The 19,906-nt window shown below is 38.3% G+C and overlaps 1 protein-coding gene across 2 annotated transcripts in view; it reads left to right on the forward strand.

Annotated features, from left to right (window-relative positions):
* Positions 1-19,906, forward strand: part of fam13b (family with sequence similarity 13 member B) — a 69,903-nt gene that overhangs the window by 3,528 nt on the left and 46,469 nt on the right. For both annotated transcript variants that reach the window (XM_051419434.1, XM_051419435.1), the window contains exons 2-3: positions 14,015-14,162; positions 15,968-16,177. In XM_051419434.1, coding sequence (XP_051275394.1) covers positions 16,012-16,177 — 166 coding nt within the window. In that variant the 5' untranslated portion in view covers positions 14,015-14,162; positions 15,968-16,011. The remainder of the gene's footprint in view (positions 1-14,014; positions 14,163-15,967; positions 16,178-19,906) is intronic.

Here is a 19,906-nt window from a genome sequence, read left to right on the forward strand (position 1 = left end):
GATTGGATAGAACTTGGATATAAAATGATGAAGACTTTAAAGGAAAAGAGATGTCAATATCTAACAAGAAACCTTGGAGCGTTATCTTCTGGTGTACATTAAGCCCAAATGGGCCGACGGCAGGTTCATGCAGTGTGGCACTGACCTGGCCCAAAGATTGTGTAAATGGAGATAGTCCATTAGGCAGCTGAAATAACAAAGGCTTCCACGGGGGAAAAAATCTTTTATTCATGTGTTTTTTATCTTTGCCTACGAATATCACAGAAAAGGCCCACAAGAGCATTTTACTTTCAGATCCTGGACTATAACCATACCAAAAATAAAAGTACTGTAATTCATCATTCACAGGCATGTTCATTCAAACATAGGAAAATTGAGGACTCAGATATGTTAGGTGGATTTAGTATGCCACAGAAATATAGAAAATAATTAATGTGGCTTGCTAACATTTTTTCCTCATTAAACATATTTTTGTCTTTGGCAGGTGAATACACTAGAAAGCCTTAGACCATTTATTTTAAACCAAAACTTACAGATTGAAAGGATTTTTTTCTCTTAATACAGTGGAAATCCAGTAATTTAATTACTGGATTTCTCTTGTGCCATAAAAGCACTGCAGTCCAGGAAATACATGTCTGGAAATCTTCCCTTGGTTTAATAAATACAATAACAGATACATACACCATTTTATCTATTTAAGAATTTAAAAAGAGTGGAGCTGAAATGATCATTCAATTAGAAACTATGGAACTATTTTGAGAATCAATTAATTGCTTTAGTCATTTTTCTTTTTTTCTTTTTCAAGCAAAAAAGCCAATAATTCAGCTTTCAGCTTTTCAAATGTGAGTTTGCAGGATTTCTTTGCCGTCTATAGTCTGAAATTTTACAAACCCCACAATTAAAAGATTGAGTAATGAAAATAATTGTTAGTTGCACCCATACATCCCTGCACTTTGGTTAAAACAGATTTTTAGGTATGGGTCAGCCAGTAAAGATTTTGCTAACAATTTCTACCAAGGAAGCAATTCCTTTATTCTTTGTCGATGTGTTGCTGTAGTCTTATGGCAGGCGACAATGTTGCAAATCAGTGAGCACGACGGCTTTTTGGTAATATTGGCAATATTCCACTGTCAGGTGTGAAAACAGACATAGCCATCTGTTTATTTTATCCATTCATTGTTTTTCAATTGAATTGCTAGATGATAAAGTACTATATGAGCACAACACAATATACATCAATAAATGTGGACTAATAGACAATTGTATTCATATTACACACTCCAAACTAGTTATTTACATCTAGTTAATTATTTCCACTCCTAATCTGTGGTGCATATTATCGAATAAATGGGATTCTTGGGGCTGATGTTTGTGGATGTCACTTGGTAATGGCAGCGGATTTGGTGAGACAAGCTCTTAATTTTACTGAAGATATCAGACAGAAATTCATAATCTTTATTATCCCTGTACATTGCTGATATGATTTGACATTTTTGTTCTATACTAGAAGCAGAAGGCCACAGCTTGAGTATAAAAAGAAGGCAGATGGGGAAGTCTTATACTGGCTGGCTGCTTTGTTTAAATTGGGTCTTCAGTAGGTTTAAGGACAGCGCTCTAACTGTACAGCATCTGCTGAATGTGTGAAGCCACAAGTGAGATTGTACAGTGATAAAAGTCACATGACTGGAAATACAGGATGACAAACTAAGTCATAGAGTCACATATAGTCATGTATAATTTTTGGCACCATTTTCTACACTGGTTGGTGGACCTTTGCTTTCAGTTAACTCTGCAGTTTTGTATTTATAAAGGAAAGTCCCAAGTACTGAATATTTCTTCACTCATTGGTTTCTGAAAGTCTTTACTCTCAGTCAGATTCATTTACATCAAACAAGTATTGTAAAAATTGTAAACAAAACAATGAACAACATAAGCGTGAACCTGAATGAATGAAAATGGACAAAAGTGAACTTCCTCTATACTGTTTGAGAAAATCAAAGTGCACTGTCACTGCTTGGTCACTGTTTGCATGCTCTTCTGTCTGCTCATTTGTCACTGTGCACTCACAGCTGGTGTTTTCATCCATTGTTTGCACACATGGAAATGACAAGACTTGTACTATCCCGTGGAAGCTATTTGTTCTGTGTCAATTGAGTCTCATTCTGTTCACGTCTAATAGAACAAAAATGGTTTATTCGATGAGATGTAACCATAGGCTTGGGATTTCCTCATCAGTTCACTGTAGTCTCACTTCCTCGTTGTGCTGTCATTGCTTTCATAGAGCTGTCAGGCATGTGCAGAATATAAAGACAACAGATGGAGAGGGATCTTTTTTTAATGCAGCAAAAGCAGAAGCATACTGGCTGATATTTTAGTGTGCAGTGGTCTGGTAATTTTACATCAGTATGAGACAGAGAAAGAGAGAGGTGATTTAGAACAATACTTAATCAATAAAGCTCAATGTCAGTGTCTCAAACTAGGCTGGGCCCTGTGACTCCGGCAAGCCCTGCTAAGGTTCGGATCACACTTAATCCACAACGCACTGATGTGGCTGTGAATTGTAGCTCTGTGTAGTGAATCACAGTGAAACACTTTGTGTGCACATTTTATGCCCAATAAGAAATCAAGGAAGATTAACTGTCTTAGTCAAACGTAGAAAGTATCATGACCCCTGTATTGTGAATTGAACCAAATCCTCAGCTCACTGTAATGTTAAGTCCCTACATATTAATAAACAGATTAAATTGTCCATAGGCAAATTTATTTGTGACTTTTATTCATTTTCCAGACAGACACATCACAGAGCTAGTAAGAAGGTGATTAGAGAGTTCAGAATAAATCCAGCTTAAGCCACACCTGTACTGCAGTGTAATGCATCTGCTACGGAATAATGCACTAGTGTGTCTTTATAAATCAATACAGTTTTGATAGGGTTGGCCGATACAATGGTATGATTTGTCATCTGTCAGATATTTTGCGATATTATTAATGCTGTGATAGCTGTTCCTTTTAACTCCTCAAGGTGTATTACACCAATATATGTGCAATGTTGCAAATCTTTTTGGTCATATTGGATTTGTATTTGATATTTGCGTCATTGTGTACTAAGTACTAATGATGCAGATGATTGTATTAATATCCCCCACCCCTAAGTTATGCATAGATAATGCATTCAACATATTCAGTACAGGTGTAAGAAAATATCGATATATTCTCAAAAACACTATTGATTTTTGTGTTTGAACCCCCAACCACTAGGTAGCAGTGTTGTAAACTATATATATATATATATATATATATATATATATATATATATATATGGGTGTTCGGACGGGCCTGCCCCCCACTGCTAAAAAAAATCCTACAGGAAACACTGGAATCGTAACCTTCTTCTTAACTTCTTAACTTAAAAAGATAATTGAGCTGCACTGACTGCATGTAATGTATGCTTACGATTTCATTATTTAGATGTTTTAATGTGTTGCACATCAACATTGCTAATGAAGTGATAGTCACACCAGGGCATGGGTTGATTACTTGTAGACGAAACACTAAAAATAGAGCTCTTTGGAAAATTGTGCAACCCTCAAAATGACACATTTAGGGGGTTTTATGTAAGGGGTAGTTTTGAGCTAAAGCTTTTCTTTGAGTATTCAGTAGGTAAGTTTGATTGGTCTGAGGAGTCAATAAGGAAATAAACTAATAAAAGACGAACCTGTAGGACTGTTCACCCAGATACCAACCAAACAAACTTTCATTCAAATGTCCTGAACAAAATGCTCCACTCCCACAGTTGCCAACACAGAGCTGCACTTGTTTCCACTGTAGGCGTTTAAGTGTCACAGCCCGGCTTCAGGGCAGCAAAGAATGGATCTTATTTTACTGTTCTCCCTCAAGAGCACTTGTATGACATGTCAGCCTTTCTAAAAAACCTAGTTGAGAGTGACATGAAGGGTTGGAGACTATGATAAACTGGAGTGTAGTGAAGTGAAGCAGGCTTGAAACTGGAAGTTCAGAGAAACTCCCTCCTCCTTCAGGAAATGCTATTAAGCGGGGCACTTAACCCTGACGGGGCAAGTGCATAGTGGCAATTAACCGTTAGCTGTAGACGTTTTTGGTCGTACGGTATGAAAAGAAATGCCTTAAACAAAAATCAACTATGAAAATTATACTTTTCTGCAAATTGACTAATTATTTCTTGACTCTAGCAAGTATGGTACAGTGGATTGGTCTGATTGCATGGAACAAGCTTCAGCTCGTTCATCCCTTCAGGCAGGCATATTCATCAGATCCTCAGGATTTAAAGAAATAGTTGAAGAAAATTCAGGATGAATAAATTAACAGATTATTAAGCTTTTCACTCCGTTTTTTTTACACAATAAAATATAAGAGCAAGTCTTTAAAAATTATCATTATTTTTGTTGGACGTTCCCTACATCTGCAAAATAAATAAAGATGAGGTTCTGCTACTAGAGAGAGAGATAACAAGGCCTGAAAAAGCCCATGTCCCCCGAAGACATGTGCTTATTAATTTATCACTGACAGGGCTAGCCTTGGAGAAGCAGCTAAACTAGGCTAGGGCAGTGAAATGCTGCTACTGATTCAAGGGCAAACACTGGCTCTACTGCCTCTGTATCTCTTCTCCTGCTCTGCCTCCCTTTACCTCACTCTTTTTTCCCTGTCACTTCCCTTTTTCCTGCTGCTTTCTGTCCTCTAATCTTCCTCTGCCATTCTCTTTCTCGTGCTCTTTTATTCCCCATAATGCTGCCTCTCCTCTTTTATTTTTCCTTTCATCCATCTGCATCCACGCCTCCCAGCCGGACTTGACCTCCTGATATCTGCTGTAAGACACCATGATTTCAAAACTGTGAGCTAACGCTGCAAACCTGGAGGCTGTTAAAATTAAAATGTGTACTTTCTACTAAATTAATGATTTATTCAGCACTAATTAGTAGTTGGATTCTTTGTGCAAAATCCTGACCTCAAATTATTTTTTATATTACTAAATGATAGAATTAATACTAATTGTACTAAGATAGAGTTATTAGTGTTAAGCTACAAGGGGCTGTAGTGCTCAAATTACTTTTTTATGTTCTTGAATTAAAGGTCCAGTGTGTAATATTTAGGAGGATCTATTGACAGAAGTGAAATATAATATTCATAGGTTTGTTTTCATTAGTGTACAATCACCTGAAAATGAGTTGTTTTTGTTACCTTAGAATTTATCTATAGAGAGAGCAGGTCCTCTTTCACAGAGCGTCCGCTGTGGCTCTAGATATGGCCTTTTTATGTTTTCAGGGAAAATGTTTTGCAAAATAATAATTTGAGGGATTCAGTTACTAATTCATCCACATTTTAGGGTATGAATAATTAGGATTTCTGCCAGCCTCTCTAATATCCCTCTCCGTCTGTTGCTCTGACCATACGGGCTGTTTATCCCCAATGAGAAGTGGGTTTGTTCGATGTTAAGTTACCTAACTATTGACAAGCGGTAATGAGGTCACGTTTAACAGAGTTCATTGTGGAAACAGTACAGTAGCATTGCCTGGTAAGTGAACTGACCCTGGATCCAGCCACAGTTTTGTACAGGTGCAAGACAAAAAGGACTTAGAACGTAGAACGGCTTATATTAACATGAGTGTTGAAAAGTTGCATCAGTAAAAACTTTCTGGAGCTTGAACATCTTGGGTGTGTGGACAACCTCTCCTTTGTAAACTGACAAATCCAGGTAAATAGGTTGACAGACAGGCAATGGTTGATAGTTGACTCATGCCATTTATGTAGGTTGGGTTAGTGGAGTTCAGAATATTCAGATTGCCCTTGTCTTGCACCTACTACAGGGTTGCAAGGAATCCCAAAGATGTTGGGTAAAAGTGTTTTTTTTGGAGAAACTGCAGGTGTAGGGAATCCCCCAGCAAGAGCTCCAGTGCATGAAAGGCTCACATCTGAATGCTGACCTGCACATTTTTGCAGATTAATCAAAAAAAGTTAATGCTATATGTTAGGATACCAAAGTGTTGTTATTTTAAAGACCAACTTAAACTTGCTCTCTAACTTAACTTTATGTTCAGTGACTACACATGATGTATTTACTGTTGACCTTAGTGTTATGGTGGCCATCAATCTTAAACTTTGGCCTAACACCATGGCTCAGTGCTGCAGTTGACAGCTTAAAATGTGCACAAGCAGGTCTTAGGTCAACATTTTCAACACTTAGGCTTCATTAGGTATGTGTATGTGTGTGTTTATTTGTGAGTTTCAATGGGAGTTGCGTTTCTTCTCTGTGTATGCTTCAGACCACAGGCTGTCATTTCTAAATGTCTCATTCTTTCAACCCCAAGCTATTTGTGTTTTCGCTACACAGTAGGTTGATACAAATATGTATAGTGTAGGTGGGCTGCTATAAACACTCAGATCAACATAAAACACCAGCTTCATATTAAGCAGCTTATTTATAGACTTCCTGTTCAGCAGCTTCTTGCAAAGCAGTTAAACATACTGATCTAATGTTAGTTGAAACATCATTTCCACCGGGTAACACATGATGAGAAGTATGTAAGAGTAAAAGTTTCATCTTAAAAGTCACAACTTTGTGCACAGTATCATCATCTGCACATAGAATACACATGTTGACTGGGACAACACAATGAGTAACCTATAATAACTGAGAAGCTTTCGGTAATCAGTTAAAAAATTGTGTCTGTAAAACCAGACAACGGTCATTTTCTATATTTTGTGACAGCAGTTTGAAATATTGCAGGGAGTAACGGAACAAGAAGGCGCAGCCAGAGTGAGCTATTAGTGAGTGGGTTAGGAGCTGCAGGCGACAGGCTGCACACCTCCAACTTCTCAGTGAGGTGACTACATTCACTTTCACTGTTCGCAGTTAAGTGTTGCTCCGAATGACGGATGGCAATTATTGCCTGACTTCTTTAAAGACTAAAGTTTGTTTTGCTGTCTGCAGAATTCTGTGACATGTAATAAACCACATTTACAACCAGTAGCTACAGGTGTCACATGCACAGTAACTGTGTAACTGCATAATAGTGTCTCAACCTGTTAAAGTTGAATAATATTTCCTGCTCATCAGGACTGCCTGCTGCAGTTACATATTTTAACCATCACTCATCAGTCAGCTGCCTCCTCGGTGGAGGTCCGAGAGCTTTTTCTAGTAAAGTATATAGTTATTATGAATTTCCCATTTTTAGTCTGTTAACACTTATATAGTTCAATAAAAATAAAATTTCAAAGAGTGTAAATATTAAACAATAATAGGCTTAAATACATTTTCTGTTTAGCTATCTAGCCCCCGCACTGTCTGCTTAATACTTGAAATATGATGATTTGAGATATGTGTTTGTCCTCATTTGTCCTTTTTTTGGGCGTGTGCTTTTTTGGATGTGACAGCTCATACTGGAGAGCACAAGGAAATTGTGCGTTGTATCAGGGTCACAAACAGAAATACATTCATTCTCTCCCTGATTGTTTTGTGGAGATTCAGACCAGAGGACAGCACTCAGTGGGTTCTTCTCTGTTGGTGAGAGGTTTTTTTCCCTGCTTGTTTTAACTTTTTAAGATTGTAAGACTTAATCAACTCCCTATTCTAGAAATAGTATAATATTTGACTTTGATACATTATGTTTTTGACGCAGAAATCTGATCAATCTTAACTTCTGAAGAGGATTCCTGCTGTCTGACCTTTCTGTCTGTCACTTTCTGCTTCGCTGATTTTGGTCGACCAAGACAGTTTGTCCAGCGATGATAGACTATGCAGAGTTTAACTGCTTTGATCTCTTTTTATTTTTTGGATTTAACAACATGATGCAAGTTGGGGGAGATTCGCTAACTTATTTATAACCTCATGTGAATATTTAATCTTCTTTTTGGCTGTGCACTTTGTTTTGATGGAACTGAGGCTATTTGGCATTTCACAGATTAATCAGAACAGGGTATTGTTCTCATACACAATGCATATAAAATTGTCTTTATGAAATATGAATGTACTCTTCCATTTGTTGATGCACAGGGTTTTACTTAGATCTGCGATAGTTATTTCAACAATTAATAATTAATGTATGAGGAAAGGGATCTTTCTGTTAAAATGATATGAATTGAGATGTTTTTTTTTTAATATTCTTGTTTTTAGTGAAGAGTCTGCCCATCTTGTCTTCCCTTCATATTTCCTGCTTCATTTTTCTGCTTCTTTTGTTGCTTTGGTTTCAGTTCATTTAACTCACAGGCACAAAATGACCAAGCCAATAGTCAGGTTAAATGTCTCTCTTAAGTATCTTTCACAAGCCAATAGTGTGACCTTTCTGTTAAAGGACATTTGCTTTAACTGCTGCCACCCTGTAGACTGCTGTCTGGACTTTATCTCTTGATGTGTGCAGGTGCTGCTTTTAGAAACAAACGGAAATCTGATAAACAGTAGGCTTATTTAAATGTACCACTGGGGTAGAAACGGTTATTAAAACTTTCTGTGAATTAAGATATACAGATTTCAGATAAGTCTTTTTGCATACCATTCTGAGTTGATTTACTCACAGTGAGACATTAACGTCATCTTCACCTTTTGTAGTAGTTTACAGATGAAACAAAGCATTTAGCTTAAGTGGAGACTGTTCATAATTGCATGCACTCCTCTGTGGTGTCTTTTACACTTGTTATGGGTAGGAAACTAGAATTATGAGGCTTTCAGCATCAGGAATGTAGCTAAAGTCTTACTGGGTGTTCAGACCGAAAACAGCACTGTGCCAAGACAATTGCAACAGGCTGTATTGTTGTGGGCATAATGCTCTTGGTACCAGGGAGACAATGTAATATGATCTAAAAACGCCAGTTTGAGTAGTAGATCCATGAGTTTGCATAGAAGAATTTTACAACTCTGGAAAGCTGTTATGTGGCAGTTAATTTAGTCTAGATGATTGCTATATAAACAGTACAATTACCCGTTTCACTTTACAAAGTAATTACCAGAAATGTTTGCTTGCATCTTTGACAGATGACAGCATATTTTGGCAAAATCCTCCGCGTCTGCATCACCATTGTGTCAACGCATTGGCCTCATAGAAATGAATGAGGTTGCTGGCTTTTTTCACACAGTGCTAATGTGTGTCTTAACATGACTGTCTACTGTGTTCTTTAGTTGCGTCTCCCATTATACACTTTCCTCTAGCTTGTTCTCATATTATCCATTGGCCCCTTTCCCCTCTGGTCCTTTAGTTTTCTCTTTCTGTCTGTTTTCCTTACCTTTTCTTTCCCTCTTTTATAGCACCGCCTTAACTTTCTCTGTTTCTCTTCTAACAATGTCCCTCATTGTTGAGCAGGAGGTTGTCAAGCATGATATCAGGGATTAAGGCACACAGACAGACAGAAAGAAACACAGTCAGACACTCTAGACTGTTCCATTACTGACCAAATCCTCACTACAGAGGCCTTTTAGGGCCACTTTTCATGGCAGACAAGGCACTGGTTTGAGAACATTGAGTTCCCTGATTTCAGAGTGCCATTGTCCTCATCTTTCTGCTGAAGCTCAACTGTGTTGAGCCCGGCAGTAACAGTACCACCTCTGCTTAAAAGGTTTCTGCGCTCTGTTACTGTACTATTTACGTTTTATAGCTGCAACATTTAGTAGATTAATTGATGAGTTGTCAGCTATAAGTTTAATTACCAAATATTATGATAATTGATTGATTGTCTGTCCAAGAAATGTCCAAATTCTCTGATTTGAGTTTCTCAAATGTGAATATTTTATGGTTTCTGAAGCGAATGTCTTTGGGTTGCAGATAAAACAAGACCTCTGAGGCCTTGGCCTTTGTTTTGCGCGACTTTATATTTTAATCAATAATAAAAATAATCGTTAGTTACAGCCCTATTCTGCTGACAACAAAACTGTCTGGTGTGTTGCACCATTTCTGATTTCCGTAGTAAAGGCCCTGACGCAATACAAGAATTTCAGATCCAATTCTGGGATTTTCTCTAGCTTTTAAAGAGGCTTAGGACCTAGCAGTGCCAGTTCAGTTGGTTTTGGAAAGAATAGAGGCTCAAGAATGCCTTTAGAGGACTCCACAATCCTTATGAGCAAACATAAGACTCCTGAACACCCATTTAATAAGCCCAAGTAATAGGAAAACCTGAAAATGGTTCAGCTCAACATACAAAATTTCAAGGTTGAAAATCCTTTCTTTGTTTTTGCTGTCAAATATGCCAAATCAAAGATAAAACTTATATGGCAATAAGAGAAAAAATAACTTTGGAAGTGGAAAAGGTAAAAGAAAATTGCTGGTGTAGGTGGGGGAGGTACTGTTTAAATTCTTCTCAGGTTAAGTTGAGTTCATATGTGCGTCTATCCCAATAAAGGCAGTGGCAGATGAATAGCCTGCATCCACTAGGCCAAGCAATATGTGGTTCTCACTGTTAGATGAAACTGGGATCTATATGATGTGCACCCAGGTAGTGCTAGTGAACTAGGTAGGTAGCTTTGAGTTTTACATTTTATTTTTTCAGCCCTGATATATGTGAAAAGAAGCACTTAGCTGTCATCCTGACAAAATGCTGTGATGCTGTGACTTGGCTTAAGTGAAAGCTTCCTCCATGTTGGCAGAGCAGTCTATGCTGCCTACTCCTTTAGGGCAGTCACCTCAGCGCTGCACTTTACAAAAGCTGATAGATTGAATTCTTTGTTTTTCTGTGTAGCTCAGTAGCTTCTGCATGCCACCAACACTGCTGAGGTTTCAGTCTTCTTCTGAGCTACACACTGTAAAAATGTATGGATTAATATGCAACCTTGCACACCTGCTTGGAAGTATATGTACTGTATTACATAAGGAGCTTTGAAAGACAGTTGGCTACAAGTGTGTGGCAGCCCCTATCTGACCTTAATAATAAAATATCCAGTTTTCAAAGAGCGTTTAGCACTGAGCTAAATACCAAAGGAACATCCACTAAAAGCTGTAACTCTGTAAATCATTGCTGGTCCACCAAACACACTAAAAACATTTAGTGTACTTAAAAGGTCTTGACAAGGATTTAGGTTTTAGAAATTCAGCAAAAAATGTAAACGGCAAAGTTAATTTAAGTATCAGGACAAGCTTGTTTTGGTGAGAGAGACACAGATACCTGCAGAGAAAGAAATATATTATAATATTAAGGAATTGATACAATATCTATCTTAACTGAGTGTTTTTCCCTCATTGACAATCCATATTCCTGCTCATCTTTACTCCTCTGCTCCTCCTGACGTAGAGGTGATGCTGACAACCCAAGTAGGACGGATGGCTTGTGTAACGCCCAGCGTAAGGATGAATGAAAGGAAAGGAAGGGCACAGAAAAAAAGGGTGACGGGACAGAGTGTGTTCGAGCAGAAAAGCAAGAATGAGAGAGTTGCTCCAGAAGGGGATTGGGCATAAAACTTATCAAAGCTCAAGCAGTTGAATATGTTAATATTAACGTGTGTAATGCTGCAGAATGTGTGTGGCAAAGATAGGCAACATGGCTATCAGTATTGTTAAGTATTGATGAACTGGCTTCTCAAAAGAATCAGTCTAATTAAAACTATAATTTAGACTTATCAGTCCTGAATATATGTGCTCGGATTTCTCATTAAATATTATTGAGCACTGTAGCAATGTTTTGGATAAATCAAAATACAAATTATAAAGTCAGACCACTCCTGTAAACTCCCAAAAAGTCAAGGTACAGCACTAGCTTTAGCTTTCAACATTTATAAAGTTAAAAAGACTTCTTATTTATTTACTTATTTACTACATTATTATTCAAGAACACAACTAAAATGATTGTGTATCTCTAGCAAATGCATGTTTCCTTCTTCCTCACTCCCTCTCATTTTCCCGTACCCTCTCCGTCTCTTGGATCTTTTGGAATAGTCTCAAAAGTAGAGCTATGTTTTTAATATTTTACCACATGGCCACATTCCCATGGAGACCAAAGTAGACGGGGACAACCTCAAAGGACAATTTCTCTCTTCATCCACACTTGGACACACCAACACACATTAATATTCACCCTTTCATCACATATCACATATACTCTAACACACACACACACACACTTGCAGTCTTTACAGCCTCATCAAGCACATACATTCATATGTACAATCAGACATTCATACACACACTCACGCACTGAAGTGGCAGCAGTTAACAGGCACACACCTAACATACACAGATTCAAAGTGACACTCCTACTTCACACACACACACACACACAGCCTAACCAGTGTCATTTTAATTATTGTGTTCAGTCCTCACCTCCAGCAGACTCTTGGACTGTGGACAACCTTATATCTCAAGCCTCTAAGTAGGAATATGAGATTAGTGAGGAAGGAGATGTGAGAAATAAAAAGGGGAGAGAAGAAGGATAAGAAAGAAAGGAAGGAGAAAACAAGGAGGGGAAAGGGGTATAGACACTGAAGTGAAAGAGGAGTACAGGAAGCAAAAGGAAATTAAGTTCACTAATTCTTTTTTTGTATATATATATATATATATATTTGCGCTTTTTGCCTTTTATTAGTTATGATAAGACAGCTGAAGATAGCCAAGAAATGGGAGAGACAGAGGGAATGACACCCAGCAAAGGGTCAGAGGTCAGACTCGAACCCATGTCCGCCGCAGCCTTGGTACATGGGGGCTCTACCAGGTGAGCTACCAGGGTGCCCCTAAATTCTTTAGCAGCAAAACCTCAACCAGCTGAAGGAGACACAAACGGAAATAGACAAATACTAATGTTTTAATCTGTTTGATTCTGATACATATTTTAGTTTGAGTGCTGGCATGTAGTGTTGAGTCACTGTTGGGACAAATGCATGTTTCTCTACTGAATTATCATGTCTTACCCGAATCTACATTATGTTACAAGAAAGAGGCTGAGTGTGGCTATTGCGCGATGCAATGTGTTTGCTTTACTTTCTTTATAGTTCAGTCATCCTTTGTCCTCATTTGGTCCAATTTGTGGGAAGGTATTTTGCATGTGGTTTAGTTAGCATTTGCTTGATTTATTGCATCAATTACTAGTGTTGCAATTGGTTATAATTAATTGCATTGAATAATTAGTTTGAGGAAATTTGTTCTTGTCTGTAGCCAAGTCTTAAGATGATGAATTTTAATATTATTATATTTAGTATGAATTACAGCAACATGTGTAACTGTGTATAAATTATGTTTGAGGTAGTCATTATTATTAAGCAGTCACCACTGCTGTGGTCAGTGTACACTTCAATTCCCAGATATCTTATGGCATTTAAACAGCATGGTCTGTACTGCAGCATCTTCTTTCCTGGATTTTCTGTTAAGGTTTGATTTTCTGTAGGTAGCGCTCTTTTCTTTGGCTGTTTAAACACTGATTCTGTTGACCAAGATGGAGGAAAGCTTGTGTATGACTGCTCACAGAAGATTTTAAATGCTGGTATGTCCATATGGCATGGAACTAATGATCTGTGGTACCCACATTATCTTGCCAGTGTGTTGGCAGGGTCCAATATATACATTTTATATTGATTAATGTGTTTTTAATAAAGTCATTTTGTATAAGTGCTCAGTGCAAAGGTATTCATATTTAATTATGACACATTACTGATTATGGCTACCTAAGCCTGAAAAATAAAGTTGTTTTTTTGCTTTTAGTACTTCTATTTATTTTTCATTTTGAAATAATAATTTTGATAAGAACCAGAACCACTAAACAAGATTGACAGATGGTTTACAGGAAATTACCGTTACAGCAACAAACATAATACGCGTCTCTTCTTGTGCACTTGATAACAGGTTTTGAGAACAGGAAATGTAAAAGTTATAGTTAGATGGTACAGCTTGAAACACGCTGCATTTCATCATTTTATTACAATGGTTGTAAAATTATGAGGGATTGTTACTTAAAACATTGTATCTTTTTCTCCTCCTCATCTCTGTCTCCTCCCTCACCCTTTCATTTCTTCTGCCATTATCTCCTTTCCTTTGTTCCTCCCTCTTCCCTTTCTCTCTGTTTCTTCTCAGTGTAGCTAGAAGGGGATCCTGCAAGAGGGATTAGCGGTCCGTCAATGAGGAACTACCGGCTCATCTTCTGCCACAACCTGAAGCAGCCATAGATGGTTCAGTGGTTCACTGGGCAGGGGAGGAGAGGATAGGACACACTTTCACTGCTACACGGTGAGTACTCACACATACACAAACACATGCAGGCACATCCATTTCTGGAGGAAGTAATGGACCCACTTCACTTCAAATGCATATTTTTATATTAAAGTATTCACTTTTTGTGAATTGACTCATTATCTAGAGCCCCACCCTTTAGGTCCTTGAGTTAACATTAACTTCACATAATTAAATGACAAGCTATAACACAACATAAGTCAAATTTTTGACAGTTCTTAGAAAAGTTGTCTAGACAAGCAATCCGCCATGGTCAACTGTATCTTCGACAGCCATAACCCAGCAGACGTTACTGTCTCTTTAAAATGAGAGTTCCCACTTCCTCCTTCCTCCTAATACAGAGTAATATGTACAGTCTAATACTGTACAGGAAGTTATTAAACAGGCTTATGTTATTCAATCGGTACAAAAATTCTTTAAGAAAACATGTCATATATGTGAATACACGTGAATATTTTAAATATATATAAAAGCCACTCTGCTGCCACGAATACTGGAGATTCTTGGGGATTTCTGTCATTAGAAGAACAAGCTGGACATAAATACACCAACAGACTGGTTTTAAACTGGTTATCAGCAGAGTGATAGGAGGAGTAAACAGCTGACCAAGTTAAACTTCTATGTGTGTGTGTGTGTGTGTGTGTGTGTGTGTGTGTTTGTGTTTGAGCAATACCTATGTGTTCTGCTTTTTTGTCATTTGTTTTACTCACCAGCTGACCATCATCAAAGTCTAACTTTGAACAGAAATTATTGTTGGAGATTCTTTCTTTCCATTAATTTCCATTCCATTTAGCCAGTGATAGCAACTCCTTTGCATGAGAGGCAAATGGTGACAAATACTATAGGGATCAGAGTTTAATGTAAGTAATGACCTTTAAATTATGATTATGTAACAGACAAGACGGACAAGAAGCAGACTTTTGCCCATGCTGAAGTGCGTTTATGTCATTTAAAACATCCCCTGTGGGGAGTTGATACAATACTTTACACAGACAGAATTCCTGGTGTGCTGCTTTAGCCACCCTTTCATTTAGCATAGACAGGACACTTCACGCTTCATGATCCCTGTCTGACAGCAGCACCACCACTCTTGCCTAAACCTTAAATCTGTCTCCTTCTCTACCTGGTATGGCTCACCAAACACAGGGGTGTCTTAGCCACCATGGAACCTACATTTTATAAAATAATCTTCTTCACCCACTGATTCTTTTGAATAAGAACATTTCATAAGGGCTCGTTATCTAAATTCACCGTTATCAGAAACACTGACTGGTGATGGGTGACTGTAGTGGTCATATGACTATCCCAAACACAGAATACACTTTTATATATACCCTTCCTCTTATCCTTCCTCCTGCTCCACCTGTGCTTCCTACCTTTTTGAAGGACCAGGTGTAAATGCCTTTTCTGGCCAGTGGCATATTACTGCTGTCCATTGTCCCCTTCCCCCTCCCACTCCTCCTCTTCTTTCTTGGTTAAATGTGAGGAGGGGAGGATCATAAACATGCAAACCAGCCACTCCCATGTTTACGGGTGGTGTGCTCATTTTGTTTGTTTGTGAACAGCAGAGGTAGAGAGTTGTCTGATAACCCTCAATCGCTCTTCTTATTATCTCCTTGGATCTTTGGTCTACGTAATTGTATTTTCTGCTCTCTTTGGCTTGCAGTGAGAGAACGACTGAAGATCAAAAGCGATGATTTATGCCAGGCTCTATCCTTCACTAAGGCTCTTAGTTTTTGTAAATGATTCCACGTCACTTTATGTCTAATCCCCTGCTTCTGCTTTTCTTTTTCTTTTTGAAGACGTGAGGTCTTGGCGGGGTTGTGGTGAGGAGGAGGAGGAGGCCATGAGGAAGAGCGTGTCTCCGTTGCCAGGCAATGAGGGCGGGAGCTCAGCCAGCACCACACGTGTTTTTGGCGTTCCATTGGAGGAGGTGACACGCACACACACAATCAGTGGCCATGAGGTTCCTGCACTGGTGAAACACATTGTCGACTACATTGAGGAGCATGGTGAGTGATACCCACACACACACACACATACATGCTGTGATGTTTATATCCCAAAATCAAGCCACTTTTTTGCTGTCTTCCTTAAATGTTTTATTTTTTTTTTGACATTTGGGCTACAGTTCTTTGGTTCACATCTTTTCAGATTCAATATAATTATTCATATGGAATTGGTTCCATCAAAGTGATATTCACAAACCTAAAATAACTGTTATCAACCGATGCTGATGACACCAATGCAACAATCTCAAGTAAATTGAAATGCCTAATGCCTTGAATATACTGTATATTCCTATGACTCATAGACACCCACGTTTGTGGTGATGTATTCGTCTTTTTCAGTCAGTTAATCTTGGTCTCCTTTGTTACTCCTTAAATATAACCGAAGAATCAACCGTTATTTAGTGATTCAATGGAAAATTCATTCATTATCTACAACCGCCCTTCATCTGCAAGGTTGTCAGGGGGTGGGGGTTAGGGGTGGAATGGTTTCTATTAACCTATTAGTATGTTTAATGGAAAACGTTGACTATAAATTCTACAAAATGCTCAAATGAAAGCAAAAACCACAGACCATTGTCATTATTTATTTTACAGTGGCAGAGTATACACAGTAATGTAAATACAGAATAAAACACTCCCATTTTCATTTGAGTTATGTTTAAAAGTATGCTTTAACTATGCAACCTTTTCAAGGCTACACTCTAAAGGAACTATACTTTTAGTGTACAAAATAGAAGCAGAATTCTTAAACAAAAAGAAATTTTTTTATCATCTGCTGTAATAGAATTTTAAATATCTTTCCTTAGGCCACTAGAATTCCCTCCCTGTATGTGAATTAAGCAGAATTTGTTTATTTCTTGCTTATTTCTTGCTTATTTCTTATTTCTCCCACTTATTCTTTTTGAGTTCCTACTTCTGAGCAGTTACACTTGATTGCCTTCTGTTACGTTTCAGTCTCCCAAGCACGCCCTGCTACTGTTGACTGCTCTTGCATCATGATAAACCAAAATATGTCGGTAGTGGAGATCCAGTTTATGTGATAAGATGAACTCTGAATGCACCGGCAGACAGTTCTCCGGTCCGCTTCCTTCATCATTACATAACAGTTCTCTCAGCTGCAGCTCCACTTGTGAAAACAGAAGAGCTTAACGGTGAAGAGAGGAACCTACCAAAGTCCTGGCCCTGGGCCTTTCCCATATCCCCCTGGAACATTTCTCTTCAAGCTTCGCGGAGCAGGAACTTCAGTCTAATGTCATTATCTTTATAAGAGAGGTTGGCTCTGAAGGATGAGAGGGATAAAAAATGAAGACTGACCATTTCACTAGCCAATTTTTTAAACTAACCAGGGGCAGAACCTTTGCTTTTTTTTAAAAAAATGTTTAACTTTTACTGGATACATAACACCATCAGTACCAGTCTTCTAATGTTTTACCTAGCCCATTCGGCCCTCAGCCTAACCAGTCAATCCACTGTGTGGTAAGGATGCATTGTTGGTGTGAACCCTGGGGAAATGGATAGTCATCTAGATTAGATTAGATTTAACTGGTTTCCCAAAATCTCATTATCTCTTGTGTGTGCAAAATGACTGTATGTCTTATATTAGATAAAATTGCATATGGATGTAAAGATCAATTTGTAAATTTAATTTACAAAATTTAATTTGTGTCTCACAGTAGAAGCAATCAGATGACTAAAAAAGTCGTTGCCACTGATTGATTGGCATTAATTGCTAAATTAATGAAAGTATCCTGAAGACCAATATGGAAATAATGTTTAGAATTAAAGACACATCACCAGTACCCACTGGATATATTTACATGTTATAGAAAGTAATGCATATGTGTTGGATAGGTATTTTATTTGGCTCTGGGGTTTGGAAGCCTAATGACTATGTCAAACACACATCTGCTTGACAGGTTGAACAATAGAAAAAGCTTCCTTTTCTAATTTCCTTTCTCAGTCTTCTGGAGTGAGCTTCTTGTAAAACCTGTCAAGTCATTAGATGTTTTATTTTTTAACAATTGGAATGAAGCTTCGCCTCAAGTCCCCTCAAGTGACCAGTGAAGCAGGTTGATGGTGTGTGTGACCTGGGGGCCACTCGACCATACGAAGTTATGTAATAAGTATTTAATCCTCCCGGGCCTCTGCTGACGCATTAATTAGAGTGGTGCTGCCAGTCCAGAAGTTATTCAGCCAGTGAAAAGACCTTAATCTCTCCGTGTGTGATGTCTGAGGTTCTAGTAGGAGCAAGGTGTTGAAAATATGAAGTATAAAGGTAATCTGGTGTAGGATAGCGATTGAAAATGGAGAGCACTTAAAGGTGTGTCGGACCAAAGCTGTGACATCTGTGACAGATTACATCCCTCATACAATTTGAACAAGGCTTTGGTAGATATTGCATTGTTACACTGGGCTGAGCAATGTTTTACTCAAATCATTAATCAGCAATGTGTGAGGAGATCAGTGATCTGCATGATATCTTTACTGCGAGCCCTGTCGTCACTGAATGCTGTTCTGCACGTATGCTATTTTGTTGAGTTGTAAAATAGGAATAGGTCCCAAAGGTCTCCTGTGGAAACTTTGGACTAAAACAATGCACTGTGTCGTTTCATAAGCCACAACATCACCACCTCAACCATCTTGAAGCATTGCCTCTTGTGTTTAAACCTCGCCAGGTACTTTGGGTGGGACTTCTGCAATAGTCATCATGATAAGTAATTGCTTAGAATGCGACATGTTCAGTGAAACGTGCTAGCACTGGTTGGGAATCAATTGCTTTATGCTCTACTTAAGATGCAGTATGCTACAAACAAAGTGCTTGTTGGATTGACAATGGTTGTAACTTTCCAAAATCACATCACATCTTGCCACTCGGTATTACGGCAGGCTTTTTGCCCAGCCTTCGAGTGTGGGATAACCACTTTTGCCTTTAGGCATGTTCAGACAAGTGTATGTACAAACTAGTTTGTTTGAAGAATACCAAACCCTTTAGGCTCCACTGGTGAACCACTTTATTCTGGAACCAACCGAAAATATACCCAAACAGGCCTATCAGCATTCTCATTTGGCAGTCATTGTTTTTACGTCACACTGTGGTAGATTACCTCCATTGCTACATGAAACATTTGTAGGACTAAGGCAAGCCAAGCCTAGGTACGCGTTAATGTAATAGGGCATACACATACACAAGCATGTGTTGTTTGCGTTTTTCATCTCATAAAAAGATCACATTTTTAGAATTATATGGCTCTACACACACCTCATCTTCAGTATGTAGTGAACATTTGCCAACATCATCTTGACTTTGATATGTGCAAATGCGGTGCTCGTTATAGTAGCTAGCTAGCAGGCGGTTCATGTGACAACACAGGCATGCATGATGAACAGATAACCAGCTTATTATGTAAAGGAGGAAAAACATGATAATATAAAAAAAAAAAATTCTAAAACCGGTCCAAGCCCTGACATGACTTGCAAAACTATCGGTTTGTCCTTTCAACCACAAACACCCAGTGATAGGAATGATAACAGTCAGTGTGGTAATGCGTCTATTTGTTCATACTGATAAGGGAGAAGTTCACATACACAAATGCATTTGTATACACAGGTCCTTGTACTTCTATTCTTGTGCTGACCTTACGTTAGCTGGTTATCAAATTCAGGAACCAGATCATACTGACTCTGTATTTCTAGACCAAATAAGTCCCATTTCAAAGGCTCTTACAAATG

This window comes from Dicentrarchus labrax, unplaced genomic scaffold (genome assembly GCF_905237075.1).
Source record: "Dicentrarchus labrax unplaced genomic scaffold, dlabrax2021, whole genome shotgun sequence".
Taxonomy (NCBI): Eukaryota; Metazoa; Chordata; class Actinopteri; family Moronidae; genus Dicentrarchus; species Dicentrarchus labrax.